This window comes from Anabas testudineus, chromosome 21 (genome assembly GCF_900324465.2).
Source record: "Anabas testudineus chromosome 21, fAnaTes1.2, whole genome shotgun sequence".
Lineage (NCBI taxonomy): Eukaryota > Metazoa > Chordata > Actinopteri > Anabantiformes > Anabantidae > Anabas > Anabas testudineus.
Genome location: NC_046629.1, coordinates 8,322,159 through 8,349,431, shown reverse-complemented (window position 1 = coordinate 8,349,431; position 27,273 = coordinate 8,322,159). Strand labels below are relative to the sequence as shown.

General features: G+C 41.1%; 2 protein-coding genes across 4 annotated transcripts in view; one reads left to right on the top strand and one right to left on the bottom strand.

Annotated features, from left to right (window-relative positions):
* The window catches only part of klf12b (Kruppel-like factor 12b), a 35,575-nt gene extending 18,368 nt beyond the window's left edge, over window positions 1–17,207 (top strand). For both annotated transcript variants that reach the window (XM_026376004.1, XM_026376005.1), the window contains exons 3-6: window positions 1,661–2,204; window positions 5,502–5,637; window positions 12,376–12,533; window positions 12,959–17,207. In XM_026376004.1, coding sequence (XP_026231789.1) covers window positions 1,661–2,204; window positions 5,502–5,637; window positions 12,376–12,533; window positions 12,959–13,140 — 1,020 coding nt within the window. In that variant the 3' untranslated portion in view covers window positions 13,141–17,207. The remainder of the gene's footprint in view (window positions 1–1,660; window positions 2,205–5,501; window positions 5,638–12,375; window positions 12,534–12,958) is intronic.
* Window positions 17,208–18,567: 1,360 nt separating this feature from the next.
* klf5b (Kruppel-like factor 5b) lies at window positions 18,568–24,613 on the bottom strand. Of its 2 annotated transcripts, none has more exons than XM_026377207.1 (4): window positions 24,387–24,613; window positions 20,961–21,891; window positions 20,794–20,853; window positions 18,568–20,452 (listed from the first exon to the last, which is right to left on the bottom strand). In XM_026377207.1, the coding sequence occupies exons 2-4, from the start codon at window positions 21,877–21,879 to the stop codon at window positions 20,274–20,276; spliced, it is 1,158 nt and encodes a 385-aa protein (XP_026232992.1). In that variant the 5' UTR covers window positions 21,880–21,891; window positions 24,387–24,613; the 3' UTR covers window positions 18,568–20,273. The 2 variants fall into 2 exon arrangements, with proteins under 2 accessions (XP_026232992.1, XP_026232991.1); XM_026377206.1 differs by lacking the exon at window positions 24,387–24,613 and adding an exon at window positions 22,709–24,364.
* Between the last annotated feature and the right edge of the window lie 2,660 nt (window positions 24,614–27,273).

Genomic DNA, 27,273 nt, shown 5'->3' with positions numbered 1-27,273 from the left:
CGCTTTAGAAAATAACACATTGCTCTGTTTCTCTTTTCGGGTGGTATGCTCCTTCTGTTGCTTTAAAACTCTTAGTAATATTGACAACTTTTGATCCAATAATAGGAACTGGTTTTCCCATAAGATCCTTATTGTTGTTTTGATTTTTTTTACACACTCTTTCTGACAAATGTTCCTATAAATGGTCATTCCTTGGGGAAGTGTCACACACTGAACTGTTTTACTAGGAAAACTGAAACTACTCATTTCCATGTAGAGGGCGTCACATGATAAGGGATCAAGATGTCCAGTTGTCACAAACACTTGAATGTTACACTTGTGATACCTGAGGCTGTTTATATTCTTACTTTACAGAAACAACAATCAAATCTTTTTCTCTAATTATGTACGTGCAGTCCTGTAGAACTCAACAGCATGGTCATGTTGGGTAGTATCATGACCGGATCATAATGTGCTGTGAACCTTGACCTGACAGTTCTGACCCTGAGCTGAACCCAACCAAGGTCCAGAGGCCACCAGAGAGCATGTTTCATGCGGTACAGTTTGTTTTTCCACTGAGGAGGAGTTAAACAGTGAGAAGGATTTTTTGGATTCATGGGGTCGTAACATTTCCTGTAGGCTGAAAACAAGTATACAAGTCTGGAGTAAAAATAGTAAGCTACTACATGTACATAAAAGAGCACACACACTACTCAGAATAATTTGCAATTCACCACAGATCCACTTTCAGCCAGCATTACGTAAGAGGGAAAGAAATGTTAGTCTTAAAAACAAAAGCAAGGATGAAAATCCACAGCACAGAGCATTTTTTCAGTTCAGCTGGAGCTGCGATCAGAGTTTTTCCTTTAATTTTAATGAGCTTTTCCTGTAGGATTAGTAAAAACTCTCAAATACTCCAATGTGAGGATCAACACCATGCACCGCATACTCCAGCACCCCTCCCTCATCTACCTTACTGAGTCCAGGTCTGGTACATCACATGCAACGAGGTTAATTTGACATTTTCGATTATGATATCAAAGAGTGTCTAAAGTTTGGAGCTCCCGAGTATTGTATTTCTAATGTGTATGTGTTCCATTATCTTTTCCAAGTAAACAGGTTCCTGAAACTTGTGCAGACAGATGGAGCGCTTGTGTTACAGTCTGCTTGGTGTTAAGTGAAAGATGTGTTGAGGGATACACTGAGCCACCAGCGTTGGCCTTAGGAGGCCCATCGCTGAGAGACAGAGAGAGAGACGGTCAGGAAATTGAGCCCATATGATGTTTTTCCACCGTCACAAAGGAGATTTAGGAGAGATACAAGGATAGCCAAGAGAGCTGTACTTCTGTGGGAGTGATAGAAAACAGGAGGAAGAGAGCGAGAGAGAGCAACCGATGCTTAGAAAAAGAAAGAGAGTGAGTGAAAGAAGGCGACTGTGAGAGACAGAGCTTTACTGCACTTCATCTGTGTATGACATCATGCTAAACCATAGAGACTTTACAGGAGGAGTTGAATGAATCTGAGGAAACAAGGAGCTTCTTGCCCTATAAATGTCACTAAATGCTGTTTTTCCTTTCTGACACATTTGTTTATACCATTCTGATCATAACTGTATGTGCATATTTAGGACGATGAAATGAATCCCTTTAATGAATATCTTCTATCTCGTTTACTTCCACAGTCACCTAAAGTGCGCCCTTACTCTGCTATGGACAGCGTCCCTTTCTTCCTCAGCAGAGTTAAACCCGAACCTCCAGAAGACCTGCTCGCTCAGGACCTGCACTTCCACACACAGACTGAGCCCGTTGACCTGTCAATCAACAAACCCCGTCCCTCCTCTTCATCAGCTCTCCCCACCACCACAATCTCATCATCTTCCCCTCTCAGATCTGCCTTCTCCCCGTCGTCTTTATCCTCATCATCTTCCTCCTCCTCCCCATCAGTTATCACCTCAGCCTCATCGGTGCTCACACCGGGCTCTCTGGTCGCCCCCGGCACCGGGGTGAGAGGTCAGCCGTATTTGCACATCCTGCACTCTGTGCCGCCGCCTCCATCCAGTCCTCTGAGCCTGCAGGGAGCAGGGAAACTGGCTAGCCATGTTCACCGCATCCCAGTTGTGGTACAGTCACTGCCCCTCATGTACACCACTGCCGTTCGATCACCCTCCAGCCTCAACAACGCCATCATGCTACCTCTGCTGGATGAGGTCAAAAGCCAGGGCAAAGGTGAGACTCTCTTCAAATTTACTCCATATTCATAAAACTAACTTTGTTCTGATGGGATTTCTATGACTCATCTTTCATCATTACCAGTTAGGAACACTGCAGGTTCACTACAAATTATTTAAGAATTGTTAGATCTGTAAAGGAAATGATGATGCACCATGATTCAGACTATGTGCTACAGCCTCACGATTAAATTATTTTTCATTTGAACAACATAAGCTGTCTGATGTGTCTCTAGCCTCCAGCTTTAATAGACAGTTGCTTCACCTACTGAGAAACATGAATTAGCAATTATCTAGCATAAAACATTCATTTAAATCTAAATAATCACATATTATCAATTAGAAGTTGTCAACCACCACAACTGAGTGGTGGTTAGTAATGAAAACAATACACCGAAACTTTCAGTGGAAACCTTTTCATATATGAAATAAAGTCCAAGCCTGTTTATATGTTTCTACATAAAAAAACAAGGGATGACACAGACAGGTGCATTAGCAAGTAAAGACAGGGCTGAAACACCTGTAATGTTGCGGGAGCTGTCGCGGTCACAATCTGTGCGTAGTGGTATATTTGCCTGGCCGTACGTCCTGTGCTGCCTTTAGTCAAAGCTCTTGCAGTCACAGTGCTGTCAGGGCTGACTGTGTGCGTTTGCTTTTACGGTAGAGACAGCACCTCTGGCGATAATGTTACCCTTTCAGAGTGAAGATGAAGTTTACAGGTTGAATGGTTCTTCCGTCTTTGAAAGAGATTTGCCTCAAACAGCCTTTGGTGCAGGTAACCAGGGCCACACCAGTCGTGACCTTGTTCTCAATAGAGAAGCAAACATCTGGGGCAGTATTAGACCTCTCTGTCCCAGGCTACAGTGTGTTATTGGTTTTCTCTCTGGGCGCGGTTTTACTGCCAACCACTGGGAGTGAGCCTACAGTACTGTAGGTGTTTCTCTGAGCTGCACACAGAGCAACTGTTGGTCGTAAAAGATGTTTCATCTTGCCCCTCCCTGCAGGATGGACAGACTAGCACTTGGACACAGCTACGCATGTACTTAATGTACAAGCAAATAAACAGAGATGTGTAATTAGAGCATGTGCACAAAAACAGACACTTGGCCGGCTGGGTGGGGTGGTCCTCAGAGATGGATATTTTAAATGCTGGATGTCTGCTCCCGAGGAGAGGAAAGAAGTACAGGAAAAACAAGACTTGCATAAGAGGGTGGGGATGGATATTGAGGATGGGTGGCACTTACACAAACACATAAATGCACATGTACACAGTCCAGCAGTCCAAGTTCTGCGTAGCTCTGAAGGCACCGAACACAAAAGAAATGGGCCGAGTGGGTGTGGTGAGCACAGTCATTTTTAATGAGATAGCAACCAGCAGACAAACAGAACATTTAGCTGGTAATTTTAATGTGACCTGATGAGAACATTCACAGTGAAAGTCAAACGAAAAATAAACCCAGTGCTACATCATGTTTCTGTTTCTGTTTCTGTTTGGTTCGCTCATACCTGGAGTTTTTCTCTTTCAGGTGGCACTTTGGGTTGAACAAATAAGTTGTTGACATCAGGGGCCGACACAAACTAGAGTCCCCTTCCCACCTTGTGTTTAATATGATTATTGAAGCTCACAACATAGATACAAAAACACATGCACACACATACACACACACATGGCCCCTTCACACACACATTCACAGGTTGGCCATCCTCTTTAAGAGAGGGCGGGTACCCTTCCTTTCATTGCTGTCTCCCTGTCTCCGGCAGGAGGTTTCCATGGAAACAGGGCCTGACTGGAAACAACAGGAGAGAAAGAAAGAAATCTGGTGCTCTGCCCACCTCTCCACCACTCCTCCTTTGTGTCCCTCGCTCAAAATACCCCTTTCCAACACATGATGCATTTCTAACTAATTACAGGTTTTCCACAGGGTAGGCGAGCTGGTGACCACTCTGCATGTCTTAGTTTGCAAAAAACAGTTCGAAACCTTTAAAAGCAAAAGCTCCAGCAGAGTTCCCAGAGCATTATTTCTATGCCCCCCCTTCAGTAATAACACCATGTCTGCTCCTAACTCTAGACCCTTATTATGGGCCATTATGACCGCAGTCTCGGCTGAGAGGGCAGAGGAGGTGAAGTCCTGATAGCATATAAAAGGATCAGACTTACAGTAGACAGGGATGTTACGGAAGTCAGTGGAAAATGTATCAGAGTATATTGTGTATATGTGGTGATTATGTCTTCTGAAACGGGAGTAGTTATTAAAATCTTTGTCATTTGCATGTTCTTTATTGTGTTTAGTTTTAATTACTATATTACGACATCGATGTCTAGTCTGTAGATTTGCAACAACTTTTCTTTGGTGAGTAGTCTCTGGCAGGTTTGACTGTTTTATCAAGGATGTACTCGGCCTGTGTCCATGGAGACAGAGAGGACTGAATGACTGCAGGCTTTGGCAATATAGCCAATCAGCTGGTCAGGGGAGAAATTGTCAGAACTGGAAACTTTGTCATGCTGCTCAAGAGACAGAGACCCGACTTGGTTCAGAGGGTCATTCCTAATAGCATTCTCTCAAGTTTGGCGTTTTTTTCTGGTTTTTAGAGCAAAAGGAAAGAATCGGAGAAGGGACACAGCTTGCTTGCAAATTATCACTGTGTTCTGTGAAAAGAATACAGCAGTGAATAGATGGATTTAAGCTTTTGTGTTGCATTCAGGCTTTTAATGTGAGCTTTTGTCATTATCATGAATATGATTCTCTGTCAGTTGCACATGTAGGAGAACAGAGAGGTACCCCGCAGTTGCACTCAAACGTGCATACTCAAACACTCACACACACTCACACACACTCACACCCTTCGTAACAAATGCACTAAGAGAACTGTTAAGAGAAAACAACGCCCAAGCAATGCTCCACCCAGCTCCTTATCTCTAATTTGGATGCTGATAAAGAGAGAGAGAGAGAGAGAGAGAGAGAGTGTGTGTGTGTGTGTGTGTGTGTGTGTGTGTGTGTGTACTGATCACAGTGTCTTCCTTGTCTGTTCTGTCTTCATGTTGAGAACTGCACCAAAGCAAACTATTAAACACACACACACACACTTACAAATACATATTATATATGTGAGGACATGCGGTAGATATCAACTTCTTAGGATGAAGTCATGGATGTAATGACAACGAATGAAGGCGATAACTTCATTACAATTAGAAATACCTTCCAACACACTGAATGTGATATGCCTTGTAAGTTTCCAGCGCCCGCTCCAGTATCATGTGTCTGACTCTCATGTCTGTGTCCCGTCCTCGCAGCACACACGGACCCCAACGGCCTGTCGCCAAGACAGATCAAAAGTGACAGTGATGACGACGACCTGCCAAACGTAACCTTGGACAGTGTTAATGAGACTGGCTCCACCGCGCTGTCCATAGCTCGTGCCGTTCAAGAGTGAGTATCGTGACCTTTATACACGTGTGTAAGACATGTTAAATCTCCACACTGACATTTTCTCATCTACCAAGTGTAACAGCTTGGAAAAACATGTATCAAGCTGTTTCTTCTGTTCACTTTCATGTGTCAGGAAGATGTTTGGCAGGTGTGATTTAGATTTTTACTCAGCTTTCTGATGGCTGATTGCAAAGAAGATGATTCAGAATGGGAGTTTCAGTTTGTTGCAGTTCCACAGAGCATGTATTTACAAAGCTTACACAGAGCACCTTGTAATTTCTCACCAACTATAAAATATTTCTACAAGCAACAGTTATTATTCAGAAGAATAATAATTGCAGATCTCTATTGGGGCCAATTATTTTGAAGACGTAACCCTCTTACATGCACTCATTTCAAGTTAGGGTTGATGAAAGTAATGTTTTCCGTTTCTGAGGCTTAAACTGCAAAGAATATGTTCTGGGAAAGGTCAATAGAAGTTAACAAGTTTTAGACATGTGCATGAGAAAAAACTCAGATAACAAAACACAGATATTGACACAGTTCAAAAGTCTAAAACGTTTTACCCTGGGTGAGGTCATCCTTTACACACGAACCAGCATCTAGTGTTCCACATTTCTTTGTGTTTATGTAGCTGGTCTTGGACGTATTTGTGTAGGTGTGCATCTATATCCCAGACTACATATGGCTCAGACATACTTTATGCCCTGTTCAGCTTACAGACATCAGAACTCCTGCGGTGCCAGTCCATCTGTGTTGAATGAAAAGACTTCCCCCTCCATCCTACGAATGGCAGCTTACAGTATCCTGATCAGAATCATGAAGATGCAGAGAAACATTTGGCTCTGCCTCGCCTTCCCCTTCTGCCGCTCATCAACTCAAAACAGTCCTAGCTAGCAGCCTGGCCAAACTCAAGTTAAAATAATGCCCGCAGGGCTTTTATTTAGACTAACTGTAAGGAAAGTATTTCCAGGACTCTTTGAGAATCCTGCTAATGATGTAGTAACATTAACAAGGGTGAGGCTGACACTAGCCCAACTGGCTGTGTTTGGTGGTAATACTTCAGCTGAAGGTGTTGACATAGTGCACAAGACGCCGCGTTGTTTGTTTATTCACTGCTGACTGCGTGAGCATTTACAGTAATGAAGCCAAATGCTTTACTGTGGCGACACTGTGCAACACTATAAAACGATATGCGACTATTGTGGTGGAAAACTAGTGTGGCTGTATTCGTTCAGTGGTACGAGTTCGAGGTCGCCTTGTTTCAGGGAAGACACACAAACGCACACTCACAGACGCTCACTGGCAGACTCAGGTTTCGTTGCAGGTTATTGAAAGGGACAAGCGTGCCCCTGAGTGCCACACGTGGGCAGTGGGTGGTCAGAAGAGAACAGAGGTTGGCAGGACCCAACCTTTCACTACCCAAGCTTTCACTATGGAGATAAATCACCAGCCAGGCTTAGCAATACCCTGCCAGGGCCTGCCCACACACTCACTTCTCTGTGTGCAAAGTGCAGACTGTGCTGAGTGGAAACTGTGCTCTTGTGTGTGTGTGTGTGTGTGTGCTGTGTGTATGTGACTGTGCGTGTGAGTATAAGTATGTGTGTATGTCTGTAAGTATTAATCCTCTGCTGTATGTGTTTGTACTGTATGCATACACGTGTTTCTGCACAGTGGACAGAACAGCTGGTTCCAGAAGGAGGTCAGCCATTGTCAACAGGAACACAGACTTGCATGTTTGTCCGTGAAAAACAAAGCAGTCTGTAGTCTTCTTGAGTTACATGCTGGTTTGGCTACATAGAGGAAGAATGTGCGTTCTGTATTGACACAACACATGCGCTCTGTGGACATCTGCACTGCAACAGAAGCTGAAAGCACTTCTCTGAGACATATCACTCCTTTGTGTCGCTATATTTCTTTTCTTTTCATTTAAGCATGTACGTTGTGAGTGTAGAAGGGACTCCTTTATGTAATTTTATAATATCCATATTTACACAAGGAGACATCCAGGAAGCATCAGGCAGGAGAAATGTAAGGGCGGAGGATAGGAGTGCCTGCAGCCTCCAATCCAGGTATTCATATATAAATAAATGAGTGAAAGGAGAAAGTGAGATAGAGAGAGCGAGAAAGTGTGTGTGTGTGTGTGTGTGTGTGTGTCATGTGCTTCTTGGGCAGCCTTTTCCATATTCATGCGTTTCCCTGGGGACCAGTGGATAGGCTATTGTGGAAGAGCACGAGGGAAAGAGAAAGAGAGAGAGAGAGAAGGTGTGTGTGTGTGTGTGTGTGTGTGTGTGTGTGGTGTGTGTGTTGGGGGCAGGGGTTTGGATTGGTTGTTTCTGCTCAAGTCTGGCTGGTCTCCAAGGACCTGGGGGCCACAGAGCAGAGCAGGTGGAGGCAGAGGAGGCGTGTGAGGTGAGGGGTAGTATCCTCGGACAGGTACAGAAATGGACGGTCTTCCAGTGCACGTTGACACAGTCACAATACTCAGACACGCCCTTTTCCTGTTTTGCTGATAATGCCTCTATTGCTCAAGGTCTGTTTAAAAACCATGTGTTGCTATGTTGGAACTGTTGTTTTGACCTCGTTTCCTACGAGAAGTTAGGTTTTGCACGGTGGGAAACCCCTTTCACAGGTGACACATATCCACACTGTCGTCCTCTGTCTGTACGTCTCAGTCTTTATGTTTTACTTGTAGATAGCAGCCCATAAAGAGCGGGGGGAGAAAAGGTTAAACAAAGGAACTAAAACAGAGGTCAGCCCTGTTTGAAATTGTTCTTAGCTGTACTTCCTATTTCTGCCTTGGGATACCTCAGCAGACACGTACACACAGCAATAATAGCATGCTGACACAAGATTAAAGGCAGTGTAAAGGCAAATCTGGGGTCACCAGAGAAAACACAACTAATTGATTCTCACATAACAGGTCAATATCCAGATTGGGTTTAACAAGAATCCCGGAGAAGCTGATTCTATTGCCAAGAATATGGGGATTTCATCTTTTACAAGATGCTGCATAATATCGTTAAGAGCAATCTTTGTATGCAAGAGATAAGGCCAAAAACCGATACTGACTGGCAATAATCCTCGAGTGGATGTCACTGCATCCACAAGTTAAAACTCTGCCAGGCTAAGAAGAAGAAAAACATGTAAACAAGATCCAGAAAGGTCCAAGCTCATTTAAGATGGACTGAAGAGAAAAAGAATTTCATGAAAATGATGGACACCACATCCTCCAGGCTAAAGAGGAGAGGGACCATCCGGCTTGTTATCATGAGCCTGCGATAGTATGGAGGAGCATGATGCACGGGTAACACATCAGCGAAGGCACCAGTCACACTGAGCGGTATATACAGGATTTGGAGCAGCGTAGTGTATGCTGACATCCAGATGACGTCTTTTTCAGGATTTTGCTTGTTTCAGCAAGACAATGCCGAATCACCTTCTGCAAGCATCACGACAACACGGCTTTGTAGTGACAGAGTGCGGGCGCTCCGCTGGCCTGCCTGCAGTTCAGACCTCTCACTCTCAGAAAACATTTGAAAAGCATTATGAAGAGAAGAATATGACCCCAAAACGTTGGACGGCTGAAATCCAACACAAAGAAAGAATGAGGGGGGAAAAAAATGATGCGTTCACAACTACAGCAGTGGGTCTCTTCAGTTTCCAGTTTCAGTGCTGTTAAAGAAGAGGTGATGCAACACAGTGCTGTGTGCTGGCACCACATTTAAAATGAGGCGTATTTTAAAAACATTTCTCAGTTGAAACATCTGACGTGTTTTGTACAATTTAAAATTGAGCTTTTTTTTTTTTGTGGTGTTTTTTGTTTGAATGTTTTCAGTCGAGACCTTGATAAAAGATATTATTACGAATACGAATTGTATTATTACGACTTCAGTTGGAATAATAATAATCAGAATACGTAGATGATTAACTAGCTATCTTTTCTATTTTAACTGTCAACCAGTTGATCTCCAGTTGGATGATTTTGCTCAACAAGAGCGCGCACATTGATCCTTTACTATGTATGTACACATACAGTAAGCCTGCTGATATAAATAGTACCTTGCACTGCTAGTAGCATCTCTCAGGAGCACAGCAAAATAGACCAGCAGTGGCTGAATTCTTCTCAGGCCCCTTAGAACCATGAAAAAAACACACAGCACATAAACTCACAACTCCGCATTTAACGCAACCTTTCTGTCCATTCATTTAATCGATGCACGGTTCGGATTTATCCACCTATCCACTTTCTTAACAGCTTGCCCTCTTAAGGGTCGTGGGAGTGCTGGAGCCATCCCAGCTGTCTTTGGGCAAGAGGAGGGCTACACCCTGAACAGGTTGCCAGTCCATCAGAGAGCTGACATATACACACAGACAATCATTCACAGCTATGGACAATTTAGGGTAAACTCCACACAGAGAGGCAGTGCTAACCAATACGCCACCATGTTGCCCTGATTTAGACTTATGATAGTGAAAAATCAGTGAGATGAATATGTCCACGTCACATTTTGTCCAGTCAACACAAAGATTAAATAAAGATAAATGTTCGTTTTTTTTTTTTATAATTATTATTTTTTGTTTATCGAGTCATTTTTTCTGTTGATTAACGACATAAATGGATCATCACTAGTTCAGAGTTATTGATTTTGCTTCTGTTCTGATTTATTTCTCCTGAATTCCTACTTATTTACTTTGCTGCAGCTGGATAGTGTAGTGTAGTCCCTGCCCTTCATGTGAGGAGACCAGGGTTCTAAACCTCCACTAGGGGTCCCTAAACAAGACATCCTTACACTTACCCTGACTTTACCTTGTACCTTATACAAGTCGCTTCAGATGAAAGCATCTGCCTAATGACTAAATGTGAAGTGGGAGCTTTCATTTTTAAATGTCGGTTGGTGGGAAGGATGGGAAATTACTAAAGTTATATCAAAACCAAGACTAGATTAAACCTGACATTTGTCCTTGGGTTTTTCAAACAGAGGTTCTGTGAGGACAGGATTTTAACCAGAAGAAGAAAAGCAGTTGCAGCACATTAAATTAATTGACTCATAATGAGTAATGAGTTGTCAAATGCTCGTTGTTTTAAAAGCTGTTGTACTCAGACCTTCCTAAATTATATCATAATCACCGAGTGGGTGACGTCATGATGTAAACATCCGCCTCATCTGCTTGGTGGCGAGGCTCAGAGTGTTTCCACTGTAAAGCCTGCCTCTTGTCTGCTCCTTTCTGGACACACACAGCACCTCGGAGTCTAGGTGCCTGTCTACATTTCTCTGTTAGAGCAGAAAGTGTCCTGGTAATCTCATCACTCGTTTCTAATAAAGCCTTGAAGTCTGCCTCCGGCTTCATGAATACGCGTCTTTTTCTAAATGTTGAAGTTTGAATCCTGTTGCAGTGTAACGCTTTCTGAACTCAACCAGCAGCAGCAGCAGAGAGAGAAAGACAGAGAAATGAGAGGGGAGTTGGAGTTCACTTCATATCTGATCCATGTGCTCATTTCCTGTACAGTTTCAGATTGGCAGAAAGCCAAGAGCAACAGGTGATCTGTATGTGCATGTTTTTGTTTTTTTCTTTTTGCTTTCTGTCGTTCTGTGTATTTGTGTAGCCTGTGTGTATGCGTGTATCTTGATTGCAGGCGTATTTCACAGTCTGCATTTGACTAATCGGTAAAGAGACAGGAAGTGGGTTCTGTGTGTGTGTGTGTGTGTGTGTGTGTGTGTGTGTGTGGTGGAGACAGTTCACTGGAAGGCCTGTCTGGGAGCCCCTGCTCCTCTTTCGAATCCCACTAACATGACGGAAGTTGTTGGTGTTGCACTCTCCCCTCTTTACCATTCCACCTCCACCCTTTTACCTTTTTCTTAATGTCCACAACAGTGATTCTGAGCCCTGAAAGAGAAGTTTTCTTCCACTGCTGAAAAGAGCCCCATGGCTATTCCTCCCCCCTTCCAGAAAAAAGAGATGCTCTTACTGTATTTTTACTGTCTTGGATGTTTGTTGTGTGTGTGCGAAGCCGTCTGTGTGAAAGAAGTTTCAATGTCGACAATCACTGGTGAGACACGACAACATCTGCCCATAACCCTGAGAGTTTTTTTTTTGTTGTTGTTGTTCCTTCCTGGATTTACTTGTGTGCCTGTTTGTATGCGGCATTATACTCCGAGAAGTGACGCGGAAGAAAATCTTGGTTTACTGCAGATATGATGCTACACTGTACAACACACACACGACAGCTACTAAGTCAGACACAGGCATACCAAGGCACACACACTTTGCCACGGTGCTACTGGTAGCAGTGACAAATTATATAATCAACAGTGGTATTGACGAAAGTTATTGGAGAGGAAATGTCATGCCAAAGTGTATTGATGGTAGAAATAACTCGGGAGTCAATAACCTCAATGAACAACAATGTGAAATGAAAGTTTCCACCTTTGATTGATGAAAGTATCTGAGCACTATGAATACCAGCCCGCTTACCTCATCGACTGCCTCACAGTCACTCTGCAGCAGTGTAGCAGTGCCACCTGCTGGTACAACCGCTCTTCTACCTTACTACCAACTAGACACTGTATAATATACTCATATTTATAATGCATGTATTGTTTTATCAGTTAGTCCTCACTATCAGCTGGAAACTTCAACCTTTACATATTCACAGCCTGCTTAGATTGATGTGAGGAGAAAGTATAGTGACAATCTATTAATGCTTTTGTGTTTGTTCTTCTTTTCCTGTTGCAGTTCCATGTCTCCTTTCAGTATTGACAGTATACGGCGCCCCCGGAGGTCAGAGTCACCAGATTCCAAAAAGAGAAGAATCCACAGATGTGACTTTGAGGGCTGCAATAAGGTCTACACCAAAAGTTCCCATTTAAAAGCGCACCGGAGGACACATACAGGTCAGTACGTTTTACTGTTTTTATTTTACGTCCACTCAAGGTTTAACAGTCATTTAAAAATTAAAACATTAATGAAAAAATACTATTTAAAGTGAAGTGTAGTGATGTCGTAGTGTTAGCATACTGTTGAAAGTTGTATAATCGCTCTCTGTGGAAAACAGGTTTGCATTGATTTTTCATTAAGTGTCATTATGAGCTAACAAGTGCAGATTTTCCAAATCAATCTGCGCCTTAATTACTACGGAATGATAATGTAATAGATACAAAAAATTAATGCAGACTTTATGTTAATGGATATGTAGCATGTATGAGGTTGTACTTTGGTAAATGGCATATGGTAAAAATAGCTTAAACTGGTGTGACAGCGAAAGCATGTGTTTGTTCCTATTCTTGTAATGCACTGTGTTTTCTCTCTCCCTCTCCAGGTGAAAAGCCATACAAATGCACCTGGGATGGCTGCACGTGGAAGTTCGCCCGCTCTGACGAGCTGACGAGGCATTACAGAAAACACACGGGGGTGAAGCCCTTTAAGTGTGCAGACTGTGACCGCAGCTTCTCCAGATCTGACCACTTGGCCCTGCACCGACGGAGACACATGTTGGTGTGAATCAGACGAGGAGAGAGAGAGAGAATGAGAGAGAAACAGAGAGAGAGAGAGAGAGAGAGTTGAATGGACACGCAGACACAGGCAGCCATGGGAGCGGGATCTCCCTATGAATGTTTTTCAGCTGGCCTGGACACTGACACCCATACACATGCATAAACACACATACACACACACACAAACACACATATATATATACTCTCTTATTCGTCGTAAGGAGATAAGATGGAGAGGTGCACAGAGCTTGTGGAGCACAAAACAGGGTCACTTCTGGATCCTCTTTGGGTTGGAAGGAATAGACGGCAGGATCTTTTATTGTCATTGTTTGGAGTATATTAGGGAACTGTCTTTTACAGCACTGCTCGTAAATGTTTCACCTTAATTTTTAAGATGAACTCGCACTCTTTATTCGGACAAAAAAAATATATATAATGCAATCGCAACTCTCTCTTTTTTGGCATCTTTCGTTTCAATATCTTTCAGACGGCTGCTTTTTCAGCATTTATAATGTGAACGACTCCATTACAAAGAATGGATTCTCTGTGTGAGCAGAAAGAAGTAAGGACTGGTCTGGATTACAGCAAAGGACTTGGGCCTAGTTGGAGTTATACAGGCAGCACAGTCTTGCTGTGCTGTGAGTCTGATGTATGACCAGCAGAGGACGCCGTTGCATCACAGATTGTCGTGTTTCTGTTAAATCAGTATCCCATACAGAAGCTAAATGAGGGCTGGACGTTCGCCTTCGCCATTGCCAGCAAATAATAACCAACATGACTCGAATAGGCACAAACTGAATGGATCAACCTCATCAACACTTCCGCTGTTTTGGAATTTCATTGCTTTACTTCAGACAAACGAGAACTGGACATGCATATCATCACACCAGCAAAGGAGCACATCATTTACGATTCACACAACTCCACATCTCATCAGTGCGATTCTTTATGTTGAGCCTCTTGAAAGCATTTCTTTCTTTTTTTTTTTTTTTTTTTAAATCTTTTTGGTGGATTTTGTGCTGTGATTAGCAATCAGTAAAGTGCAATCTTAAAGGATAAATATACTTTTCAGTATGACAGCGTTTTGTTTAATGAATCTTGCTTTTTTTTTTAAAAATGCCTGCTTATTGCTTATGTTTGACTCAGAAAAATACAACCCCTCATGTACAGTGAACTTTGAAACAATCAGAGGAGATTTCCAGTATGTGAAAAAACAAAATAATAGCGGGCACCTTATAGACTCATGCTTTCATTCTGTCCTGATCTATCTGTTTTTATTATTCAGCTCTGTTTCCTCAGCTGAGTTTGACAGCGGAAGGAATTTGTGTTGTAGTTTTGCACAGCAGCACTTCACCGTAAGCTGACACTGACACCGGCAGCAGCGTTGCAGGGATAGCATGGGACCCGAAGTACAATACAGAAGAGCAATACATTCTGAACAAAGCGATGAGAGGGAATGGCAACCTCGTCTTTGTTCTGTTTGCTGATGTCATTTTTGCGAGGAGAAGTTTCTACCCGGGCCAGCTCCTCGCTCTGTACCATGCCTCTCCTCTGTTACTGATTGGTTTGTAGCTCCAGCACAAGGCTCTAATCTGACGTGTCTTCAGTTACTCCGAATCATTATGTGTTACTTTGTCACTTGAAATGTTATCACCTCAGACCAGATATGTTAATTTACCTGACTTAGCTGGGATTTGGCTATAAAAAAATGCTGAAAAACATTGAGCAATTACATATCCCTACAAAGTACAGTTATAAAAAACACACTCACGTGCATATACTCAAATCAATTAAGTATATGCATCAGTGCTACATTGTAAATACAGCTACTGGCAGAAATATTTCTTACAAAGCATCACTTAACGTTAATAAGAGGTTTTAATTTGAAAAGTATTTTTATAGTCATAGTAACAGACATTTTTGCAAGTGTCTCCAATGCTCTTGTGCTGTGTAAAAGCAGCAGGCATAAACTCAGAGTATCAGGCCAACCCATATTATTTGATAGTGCTGCTAAATGTATTTATTGGGCCGAAGCCAGTAAAAGGAAATGGTAACCTTTTTGATAATAGCACCTTGAAAACCATACACTTAGACACATAACACCCACTTATACACACACACACCTACACACTCGTGTTCAGCATCCTCACTTTCAGTAAGTAGCCAAATCCAGGAAGTCGTTTCCACACATGCACCCAGTATATGTGACACCCCTCTGATGTAATGGAGAATGGTAATGTATGTTATCATTATTTATGTTTATTGTTTGTGCACAAATATCATTACACCCAGTTGTATTATCATTTTTTTGGCATAAGCATATCAGCACCTTGTTTGTTTGTTATGATTTTCAAATAATTTTATTTCAGATGTCAATTTATAAACAAATAATCGTCATCATATTTTATCATCCATATAATGTATAAGAACGTTTTATGATTGAGGGGCACTTCATCATTGCATATAACTTTGTCTTCTGTAAAAAGGATCTTTTGAAATGTTGTAATATATGTCATAGTGAAGAGAAAACTTATTACAAAGTTCTACAGCCTGTATATACATTGGAAAAATAGGGCTTTTGATTAGTAGATGCAGGAAATACATTTATACATGTAAAGTCTTTTTCAGAGACTGTAATTTATCTAATTTGATATACAGTGAAATGGGGCTAATGGTATTCATCATGTAAATGATCATATGTGATGTTAAATAATAGTTTGCAGTTTTTTTGTGTGATTGTTTTTTTGTTTGTTTGTTTGTTTTGTTTTGTTGTTTTTTATTTTGTGGTTATCAAAATTCACAATCAAAACATTTTTTTATTCCCAAGGCTGAATCAGTGTTTGCTATAATCAACAAATTATTTATATACATTAACCATATTAAGGTACTCGATTCCCTGTGTTGCTATTTTGCATTTACCTGGACAAGAAATTATACTGATGAGCACATATCAACACACATACTCTTGTATTCAGTACATGACGTTGCATGCCTTAATACACCAGTTTTTAAAAAAAACAATTCAATTAGACTTGAAGATGGTGTCTCCACAGGACAGGGTGTATTGTATTTCCCTTCAGCATCTCTTTCCTCACTTTTGAAGCATAATTTTGTAACGGTAACCAGGGTCAAAGTTATGCAATAATAATGACTAGTGCCTCATATCACAAACTTGTAATATCAACTGCTCCGTGCATAGTTTCAATTTCAACAAATTAATCAATTTCAAATGAAGAATCGTTAATTTTGGAGAAAAAAAAAAGCACAGACAACAATATGCAAGTTGGACCTCTAATGTTTAACTTTGTTTTCGCACTGAGCCTTATGCCATCGAGTCAAATGCAGCATCCTCCCATAACACTTTCACAGGCTGTTTATAGAGCACATTATTACTTTGCTTGCAATAAGTCACTTCCTCTCTACGGGAAAACAAAACTGAGTTACAAAAGCCTCTTGATGTTTCAGCTTCAGCACATTAATTCAACATAGTGATTCCATGGAAGATAATGAAGAATCCTACTACAGGAAAAAAAAAATCCTGTGCCTGGGGTTCCACCTATAGAGTGATGCCTTTCTTTATGAATACTGATCTTTCTTTCTATCAATTCAGTATCTATTTTACTTTCTGTGTAACATCTGCTTTTGATTTCCTGGTTTTGAAAATTTTAAGTAGTGAAGCCAATGCCTATGTTTCAAGTTTGCTGATTATTACGTACAGTAATTGTTGTTTCTGTATTTATGTAAAGTGAGTGTAGTGTAAATATATTCAGATCTTTTCATTCTTACCGTAAACAAAACAAAACAAAACAAAACAAAAAAATTGTGATATTGCTCAGCATCGCTTCAAAAGGGAGATTCTGCTCAGACATTTTTAATTCTGATATTTTTCAAAACTTCAAAAAGCAGGTGTCCTTTTTTTTTTCTGTTACGCTACTTTCCTCCAAGAGTTGTTTAAGTATCCAGTCAGTGTTTTGCCTTTTTCTCTGTATTTTTCATATGGATGGAGCTGTGAAATTAAAATAAGTTCAAACATATACATGTATATTAATATGAATGGAGGCATGAAGGTTAATAAAGTTGCATTTTGTATGTAACAGACTGGAACTAGTTCTATCTATGACTGAGATGGACGGCATGTGGTTTCAGTGTCTCTTAGACATCTGACTACTGCACTCACATTCACTGGCATTCAGAAACCTAATCTTAGTATTAGGGCAGCCATTTTAAATGATAGCTGATATACAGTGGAGGAGCTTGTAAGCAGAGTACAGTTGATGAATACAGGAAAACAGAACAATCTCTCACAACCACAGAGTTAAATGTTTATAAGAAAAGCTAGAAGAGAAAAATCAATGGTATCTGAAATCCCTACACGCCCACTTGGTTAAACGTGCAATTCTAACATAATGTGCATCTGTCTAATGTCATATTGCTTTGTTGTTCTTTTCTAGTACCATCAACAAGGGGTATTTTAAGACCTGGTATGTTTTAACAGCATGTAGTGAGTGCATTTTCTCAGAACAGGTTACACTTAAAAGAAAACGCCCAGTACATCCTGTGCTGCGCTCTATTCTAACTGGATGTGGATGAATGTTTCTGTCTGCCAGCAAGGGATCAGATGATTACAATAACAAGGTTCCAGTTCCCACTCACATGTGTGATTTATCACTCACAATGGCCTATATTGTGCAAGCTACTGTATACTGTACAGGTACAGTGAATATAGGTATAAGTGTGGTAGCAGAGCACTTCATGCAGGACGTGCTCAGACATCTTTTCTGGTTTCTATTAGCACCTTTTGGCAGCACCTCTACTATGAATCACTTCAAAGGAACTTTCCACGAATAATAAACAATCGTTAACTTGTTTTGTTTTGATTACATAGACCTGTAAAACTGCACGGAGGTTGTGTTTCTGGATAATTAATAGTGAAACCAAAGTGAACAACGATCTAGTACTGGTGCCAAAAAGAATTAAAGTAGATGCAACAGCAGAGATGACCTAAAATTGGGAGATGTGAAGGAGGATCGATATTTGTCGACCAGCTTTCGATTTAAAACTGTAAACTGTCACGTTGTGATGTGAGTGCACGTGTCACCCTATATGTATACAGTATTTACAACAATATGCAAGACGTGTTGTAATACATGAGTCAATTACTAAATAACTTATAACAGAAGTGTAACTTCAGATTTGTAGGGCAAAATTTATTAATACTGCAATATGTAATTGACTATTTATGTGGTGGCTACGCTACAATAATTCTATATTCACCTTTATGTTTGTATGGATATGATAAGAAGGAGTTAAAATCTTACTGTGCTGAAGGCAAATTTCAATTCAAAAGATCAGCATTTCTGTAGAATATACTGTATTTCAACAAGGTGAAGACATTTCACATTCAGAAATAGTCAAAAGTCAACAGAACTCACTCTAATGTTCAACACATCTTCTTTTTATTTGCATTATGAGTCACTTGGCTTCATAGCACATTTTATCAGTTTAAGTTACATCTTTTTGTTAGGAAGTTGAGAAACAAAATACTTTAACACATCTCGTGTGTTACATGCACACACAAAATATGTGTGTGTGTACAGTATGTGTGTGTATATATATATTTTAAAAGTATTGCAATAATTCACTGGCACATACTTCACTGAGCTTGGCTGGAGAAAGGGATGACAGTGCAGATAATATTCTCTAATTTCATTTGTAGACTTTGTCAAAAATAAAAAATAAACAAATCAAAACAAAGTTTAAAATATTTTATACCCCCCCAAAAACAATCAGTGGATTGCATTGTCAAACAGCAGATACAAAATATATACATCTTAACAAATGATAGAAACATCACAAATCTTTTCAACCAGGTTCAAATTATAAATAAATTTGGTCAAATAGATAGAGCTGTATTATGGAAATAAGGAAACGTGGCCAACATACAAAATCATTTTTCCAGTCCTGATGGGCCAGCTTTGTTTTGCATGCATCCAAAAAAGCAGTTAAAGGCACTTTCTAAAAGGTGTTTGAACATGGATCGCAGTCAAAGAAACCAAAAGCTCCCACAGATGTTCAAACTGGCAGAGCTTCAGTGCACGCCAAAAAAAATAAAAAATAAAAATCTCAAACTTGAGAAACACCACTTTGAAACCACTTTGGAAGACAAATCATCAGTGATATGTTGTAATCCTGTTATGAGCAGAACATCTGATGTTGGACACGTGATTTGCAAGCAAAACAAAGTCAAGATGAGGAACTTTGATTAGTTTCTCTTAACAACCTTCCAGGAGAAAGAAAGTGGGACCGTACTCTGACCTACAGTAGTGCTGAAAGGCCAGGTACTTAGGAAAAACTTCTAAATGATATCTGAGCTGAGTACAGTAAACGTCCACTTCTACTAATCTATCTTGACTGTAAAATAACATGACATACAGCATTATCATCATGAAGTTAACAAGTTAAATTAAACCTTCCAGTAATTAAATAAAAGCCATGCAGTGATTATAAAAGTACTGAAAAAAACAAACAATGCACCATTCAGATTTATCCCTGCCCAAAAACACGTACCACTTTCTGTAATTCACTTAAATGTGACTGATACCTTGTCATTATCTTCCATTTATTTTTAATACACACAAGTTTTGGCTTTGTGTTGAGTACAGTTACCCTCAGTAACAAAGTAATAGATTACTGTCTGCTGAACACTGACCACAGCATCATCCCAGTATTGATTTAGTCCTTGATCAACTTACTAACAGCTTTTTAAATCACACACTCAAACCTTTGTCCTTCTGACCAAAACAACACTTTTACTTTCCTTTTCTAGGCTGCTCTGCACTTCTACTTCTACTCAATGGCAGTTTGCTATATAAGTTAATTAAAACAAGGCCAACATAACAGTTGTTTTTAACAATTTTGGACCGACACCTTAGGAAGTGTCCCCCAGTACTGCAGCACACACATGGAAATAAAACAAGGCAACAACAATATGTATCTTCTTACAAAAAAATAAATAACTGCTAATCGGGTCGTCATTGAGGAGTGACTTTTTATTTTGTCTGTTTGCTGATATGTAAGTTGAGGCCAGTTCTTTAGTCCGTATTCATTACAAAATATTCCCTTGATTTGCAGCTTCACAAACTAGCTCTGGTGTCTCTTCATGTGCAGGGCCAGGTGATCGGAGCGGGAGAAGCAGCGGCTACACACTCCGCACTGGAAAGGCTTCGCCCCAGTGTGTTTCCTGAAATGGCGAGTTAGCTCATCAGAACGAGCGAAGCGCCATTCACATCCCTCCCAGGAGCACTGGTAAGGCTTCTCTCCTTCAGTAAAAAAAAAAAAGGTAAATGAAGCGTTTGCATAAATAAGTAAATCATATTATTATCTAGTACATTAAAATAATATCTAACTCCACATTTACTACATGCTGTATCTCTAAAAAGACTGATTCTGCATCTTAACTGAGAGCCATAAATCACAACGCGTCCTGTCTTTCTCGCTGTCCTTTTATGAGAGCTGCAGGTTTTATGTGATTTGACAGCAGTGAGACACAAGCCTGGTCTGTCAGCACACTGAATGCATCTGCATGCCAAGTACATTTTTCTGCCTGGCAACGTTGCCACTTTCACCCCCGAAATAACAAGTGCGTGACAAACATTTTTACCTGTGTGGGTCCGCAGATGGGCTTTTAAATGAGAAGACTTGGTGTATACTTTCTTGCACCCTAAAGACAGAGAGTAGTATGTTGAAAAAGGGGACAGTTCACTTTTAACGTTGCCAAACTCTAAATTTAACTTTGCTGTCGCTGTGTAGACCGGACTGAAGTCTCACCTGGGACATCGCAGTGGTGAATCCGCCGTCTCTCCAGGTCAGGATTATTCCTTCGGTTGTATTTGACTGGAGCCGACTGGGCCAACACTGGGGATAGTGGACCAGCACTCTGCATCATCTGAACTGGAGTCAGACTTGAACGCTGGGCTGGTCCAGCACCTGGACTTTGGACTAATCCAGCATTTGAATTTTGGTCAGGACTTTGGATTGGAGCTACACTGGACGTCTGGCCCATCTCTGTGGGATTATGAGTTTGAAAAGTTAACTTAGAGGCGATGCTGGCTTCGTAAGAGGGAGGGGGGGACAGATTGTGAAGGAGCTCCTTCCCCCTCTCTGGACTTGAGGGCTCAGAGTTTGGTGGAGAAGGTGGCAAATAGGTTGGTCTCTGCTGATGGCCCAAGTGTTGGTTAAATGGAAAACATTCACTCTGAGCATTGTTTGTGGGTTTAGCTGGATTCTGCATGGGGCTTACATGGACGTTCCCAGTTGGAAGACTTATTGGAGCCATGGGGAGGGAGTTCAGGTGCGATCCATGAACAAACTGCTCCAAATCAGAGTTCAAAAGCTGAAACAAGGGAACATCCTGGAAATCTGGCGCTTCCTGTTTGATGAAAAAGTTACTGCCTGCTGTGTCAGAGGTGCTAAAAACCCCGGGGTATTCTGGGAGAGGTGCTGGAACTCTGTTGCCCTGACAGGTGGAGTGCATCAGGGGGTGTGACGGCTCTGTTTTGATCTGTCTCATAGTCCTGCACAAACCAGGGTGCAGGTATGTGACGTCCGGAAGGAGCAGGCTCATGTTGACACTGTAAGGGGAGGCGAAGTCCTCGGTGAAAGGCGGCTCCAGCATCAGGGGGCCGTCCCTGCACAGCATTTTGGAATTTACTATGTCTTGTGGGTGTGGAGCCAGGTAGCTGTCCATCTCTGATTTACACTGAAAAACAAAAGGGGAAAGGAAATTGGAGGTCAGCCGTGGTTAAACTGTGTCTGTGACCTTTGATTCAGGCTCTTACATGGATTCTAAGAGCCTCATCTGACACAAATCTTCCTTCAACACTTGATTTTGCAGTCAGCACTGAATTTGTAATGTACACCGAACACATCACCGGTTCATTTCACTTTTTGTTGGAAAGAAAATAATCATTTAAAGGCTGTAAGACGATGACTCCTCCGCCCCCTCCTTCCCTGAACTGAGGCTGAAAGGATTCTGACACTTTCACAACTACCTAGGGTGAACAAACCAATGTGGGGATGTGTTTGTGGCCTGCACACAGTGCACAGTGCCACATCAAAGACGCCATCAGCACCCCCCTCCCTTTACAAGCAGCAGACGCCCTTCTGAAACGCACCAGCCTACGCTGTCTGGAAATACATGGCTGAAATTAGAACATCCAGTTGCTCTGCAGCGCTGTGTATCTGTTCCTCACAAGTTTCGGGAGAGGGAGCAACGTTTCACATGGTGCCCACAGCCAGTGAATGTCAGCATCAGTACGCTGCGCTCACGCACGCACACGCACACACACACACACACACACACACCCTGAGAGCTCAGAATTTCGGTCACGCTTTGAGACAGCAGCCGTAAATATTACAAGTTAAGAACAGGCAGGCCTGCCTTCAATAGGAGGTTTGCATCTATCAATGAAAGCAGCGCGTTTGGCTCTGATCGGCAACATGCAACACTTCTACGTAAGAATCAAACCAGCAGGCAGCAGTAAACCAGATGCAAAAGGCAAAATGCGAGCCCCTACCAGATTGTAATCATGAAAAGAGGAAGTTCCCGGGATGGCATCCCTCGTGTTACACAGCACTTGTCCATGATCTTCACCTCTCAGACAGTCGGCGGTCAGCGGTGCGGCGGTTTTATGGAGAAACTGCGCGTCCTGCCCCGGAGCAACCCAAACATTATTCCTCACGGCAGCGGCCATAAAAGCGGAGCTGTTGTCTAATTACCCGAAATCTTTCACAAATAAATTGAGCATATGTATTGTTTTGTTTCTCAACAATCTGTACAAGCAAAGAGGCAGCTGTCAAACGTTCATTCCCCCTATTTTGCGCTGCCTTGTCAAATTACGCAAGTGCGTGGTATCAGTGCGTCTGCAGGGCGGGGCTGGACGTGCACAAAATAAACAGGACAACCAGGCAATCGGGATACACCTACTGTAATGAATGCCGTGGCTTTATAATTAGGTGAAGTGTCTGGGGTTAGAAACAACTCGAGACACGTGGGGACAAAGAGGCGAGAAACAGAAACGTGTCCGTGAATGAGTTTATTCACAGACGCTGGAATAAAGTGAGTCACGGGCTGTGGGGGGTGCAGTATTCCCCAGGTACACGCTGAACAGGTTGTGTCGCCTCCACATCACTGTTGATTTGCTCTAATTGGCCGCAGCTCCCTCACCCCACTGACTTGAACTACACAGATCCTTTTTATTTAAGTGCGTGACATAACGCAGTGTGGAAATGTACAGGCAAAAGTATTAAGTAGGAAAAATGTATTTATTTAAAGAACCGAAAGGAGACCTGCTCATTATGCACAATTGGAACAAATTATGTGATTAGCCTGTAATTATTTTTGTCCACTTATGAAAATTATACAATCAGACTGAGGTTTTTTAATGGTGGATATTAACTATTCAAACCCAAGACTGATGATGAACGACTGATGATGATGATGCACTAATGTTAAGTTGGCTTCAAATCTGTTTACTGGATGTAAGGCTGTCTGTTATGTGTTTTATACTGCAAGATCTTGATTTATTAACAGGTTAGATATTGTATTAACAACCAGAACCTATAAGGTAAATCTGCTTTGAAAATATTGTGGTGTAAAAAGAACAATGTTTGTCTCTGAGAAGTATAAATACAAGTACAGCACAAATCAGTAGTTACCTTCCACCATTTCATTTGAGGGTCAAAGACCAGAGGAACTAAATCAAACGTGAAAATTAAGCCATTTATTTTTCTCATAGTTTATTACAGGGGCATAAGCGCTGTATGCCTACAAACCCTATATAGACACATTCAAACACGGGTTCCCACGTGCCAGCGCAGTGATTGGATTTAGTGCAACCTTTGGATTATATTTTTGATGGCGGTTTCTGATTTTCTTTTGAGCCTCCAGCACACTTGGGTCCTGGTCTGGCATGTTAAAAATGCCACTGCAGTGCAGCTGTCTGTCAGGACTGCATACTTGATGCCAACATTCCTGAGCCAGCAGTGAAGCCTGCACACATACGCTGTACTGGCACCTAATGGTTCCATCAAAATAGCTTTGCATTTGAATCAAATACATTGTGTGCCATACTTACATTCAGCAGTGATTACCTGCACTAAATCCACATGCAGTTGTTCGAACTTTAACCCATAATAAACCAAACTATACCCTAAATCCTAAATTCATTTTGTCATAATTTACTCCTTACTTACCTTTTGTCGTCTCCTTTGACATGTGGGGCTTGTATCTGCCCTTTTTATTGTTCTTTATACCCTTGAATACACTTTGACTCAGCAATGAAAATCAGTAATCCAGCTTCCAGCCCTCTTGAGATCACAGTGACAGCAGCTTTATTCCTCAACTTAACAAAACCTTCGTCACGATTTATTTTTTTTCCCCAAACAGGTGCACGAAGCATTACTCCACGTAATGTCAGCGTAACATGTTGCAACTGGAAACACAGGTATGACACAATGTTGGCACAAGTGTGAACAAAGCAAAGACGGATTTCACCATAACACCATAAAAAAAAAATCAGTGTGTGTGTAAGGATTTGTTGATTTGACATCTACTGCCACTCCCATCCATATTTGTCCTGAGGCACTTCTTGTCCTCTAATAGTGTAACTGCACCCAGCGCGGGCTTGACTGAACACGTTTTAAATGTGAGTATCACTGAGGTTAGTTAGGGTCATTTACTGTATGTATGTATACTGAAAAAGCCACATTGCTGCAGAATGTACACAATAACATTTTATAAAGTCGCTATATTCACCTATTCACCCATTTTATAGTGTTTAAACAGGAGGTGACAAATCTTTGCAGTTCAGGCCCCTCTGGTGTGAAAGAATCTTCTCCTCTTATAATTTTTTATTTTATTTTATCATCTTCTTCTACTTATTGTAATTTGTTGTTTGTGTATTTGTCATGTGAATTTACTTTTTACCTTTTGTTCTGTTAGTGCACTATTCTTGTATTTCTGTATTTGTGATTATGTTACTGTTGCTTGCTTTGCTATTTATTTAATTGTGATTATATATAAAGTTTCACAGTGACGGATGTCATACATTTTAAATGTACTTATTCAATCAAAATAACAAAATAATATGTTTTATGCTGCAGACAAAAGTGTCAAACGTATTCAAACGATTGCTGATCATCCAATTAGGAGCTGAGTGACTGCTTGTCATGTACTGACCTTTCAAAGTGCAATTTAAATCCATGGATGTCTCAGCTCCAAGAGGAGCAACTGTCTTTCTTGGCCGTGGCTCTTCCTGTACAGCGAATGTGAGCCGAGCCCTCCTCCATATCCCCCGTATTAAAACCTCACAATATGCCCAACAACTGCACAGCGGAGGAGAGAGAATGCACGGTATGTGCTTACAGCATCACAACTCCTCTCTGCTCTCACATGGACTAATATGGCCAAGCCAAGGGGGAAAGGACAATAAACACATGCAGCACACTGTAAGCTACTATAAGCACTGTATCCATCTCTTTTTTTTTTATCTTGAAAGAGTAAAATAACTTGAAGTGATCCATTTATTTCATGTGTTTTGTTTGTGAAGCTGATGTGACTAATAGTGTGTATCTGTGCACAGCTGTCCCTTCTTTGGTTTTCTGAGTATTATCTTTAATGTCAAATGACATTTAGTGCAACGCATGCACTGAACAAATCTTACTTATGCTCCATTTGTTAAATCTTCAAGCAGGTGCTTGGCACTCCCACCAGAGGGCAATGGTCAGCTGCAGTTGAACTTCAGTCATGCATTAATGTACTCCAGCTTTGTACTGTTGAGCCATTAAAGCAACACCATTAATGCATTCCAGTTTAATATGTTGTATAATTACCTTCTATAGTCAGTGAGCGGAAAAAGAAAGTACATGTTTTCTATGCAATAAAGTGATGCTTACATTTATTGCTGTTGCATTTTCAGTGGGGATTAATGAGACATAGTGTACAAGTTATTTTAAAAATACAAATACTGATTATATTTTTTATAAACTAAAATTGTGATATACAGTATGTATTGATTTTAGGACAATTATAAAAAAAAACAGACTTAATACATATTCAGTTTGACTTTTAATATTCTCTTTAAAACACTAAGTAGACACTCTGAATTATAATTTATTCGATGTCAGCTTTACAAAGCCTGCCCTTGGAAAAATGCAATCAATAATTTCTTCTTTGGCTTTATTATTTTGTCTCAAGTTTGGCTGTGTTACAAGCTTGGCTTGTTGACTCTGTACTGCATTTATCTGATCTGACACCGTTTCATTAGGCATTAGTAATCATTTCCATAGCACACAACATTAGAGTACTCCTGTTTGTAAAACAGCAGATGAGGCTAATGCCGTCCTCTGGGGAGAAATTCAATATAATTCGTTAATTAAATGGAATAATTTAATTACAGTAACTTAGAAAGCATTCATCAATATAATTGTTTCTGGAGCCACCATTATAATTGAAGTTTAAGTGAAAACAAGTCCGTTTCTAATGTTGGTAATGTGCTGACATAGTTCCCCCACCCTCCATTTGTTCCTCTCTCTGATCTTCCACCATGCCGTTTCTCCACAGTGTTTTCGTTTGATAGCCAGCCATACCACATCAGCGAGACCAAAACATTTATTACAGCCATTTAATTTAACCTCTCTACAGGCACAGACAAGAAGACAGAGATGATAGCACAGCCGCACTGAAAGACTCTCGCTGTTCGACTTCTAATCTGATCCTCTCCGTTGCCCTTTCATAAAGACACCAGAGTATTACCCCGACTCCAAACATACCTCTGCCATTTAAACTGTCTTGGATTTCACCACAAAGACGACCAAATAGAGTCCAATTCACTCTTCAGGGCCCGAAATAATAAAATATAATTTTAGTCTAATCTGCCTAAAGAATGTCCTGTGTTTGAAGTTGACAGTGTTCTATCTTGTGGGCAGAATAATTGCCTTTTGAGTACAGCAGGAGAGGCCACTGAGGTAAGCCTGTAGAGGGTCTGCACCTTACAGGTGTGCCCTTGGATAGACAACATGCTCGTTGTTCTGGAGAGAGAGCGAGAGAGAGACGGATGAAAGCCAGACTAGAAGAATTTAT

What these genes read in the sequence shown, in the direction of transcription:
- klf5b (XM_026377206.1), bottom strand. Translation starts at nt 22,885, where the DNA reads ATGGCCGCTGCCGTGAGGAATAATGTTTGGGTTGCTCCGGGGCAGGAC. An exon ending in TCACCACTGCGATGTCCCAG is followed by an intron (nt 20,854 to 20,960) that starts GTGAGACTTCAG and finishes CTCTGTCTTTAG; the next exon opens with GGTGCAAGAAAGTATACACC. An exon ending in CCATCTGCGGACCCACACAG is followed by an intron (nt 20,453 to 20,793) that starts GTAAAAATGTTT and finishes TTTTTACTGAAG; the next exon opens with GAGAGAAGCCTTACCAGTGC.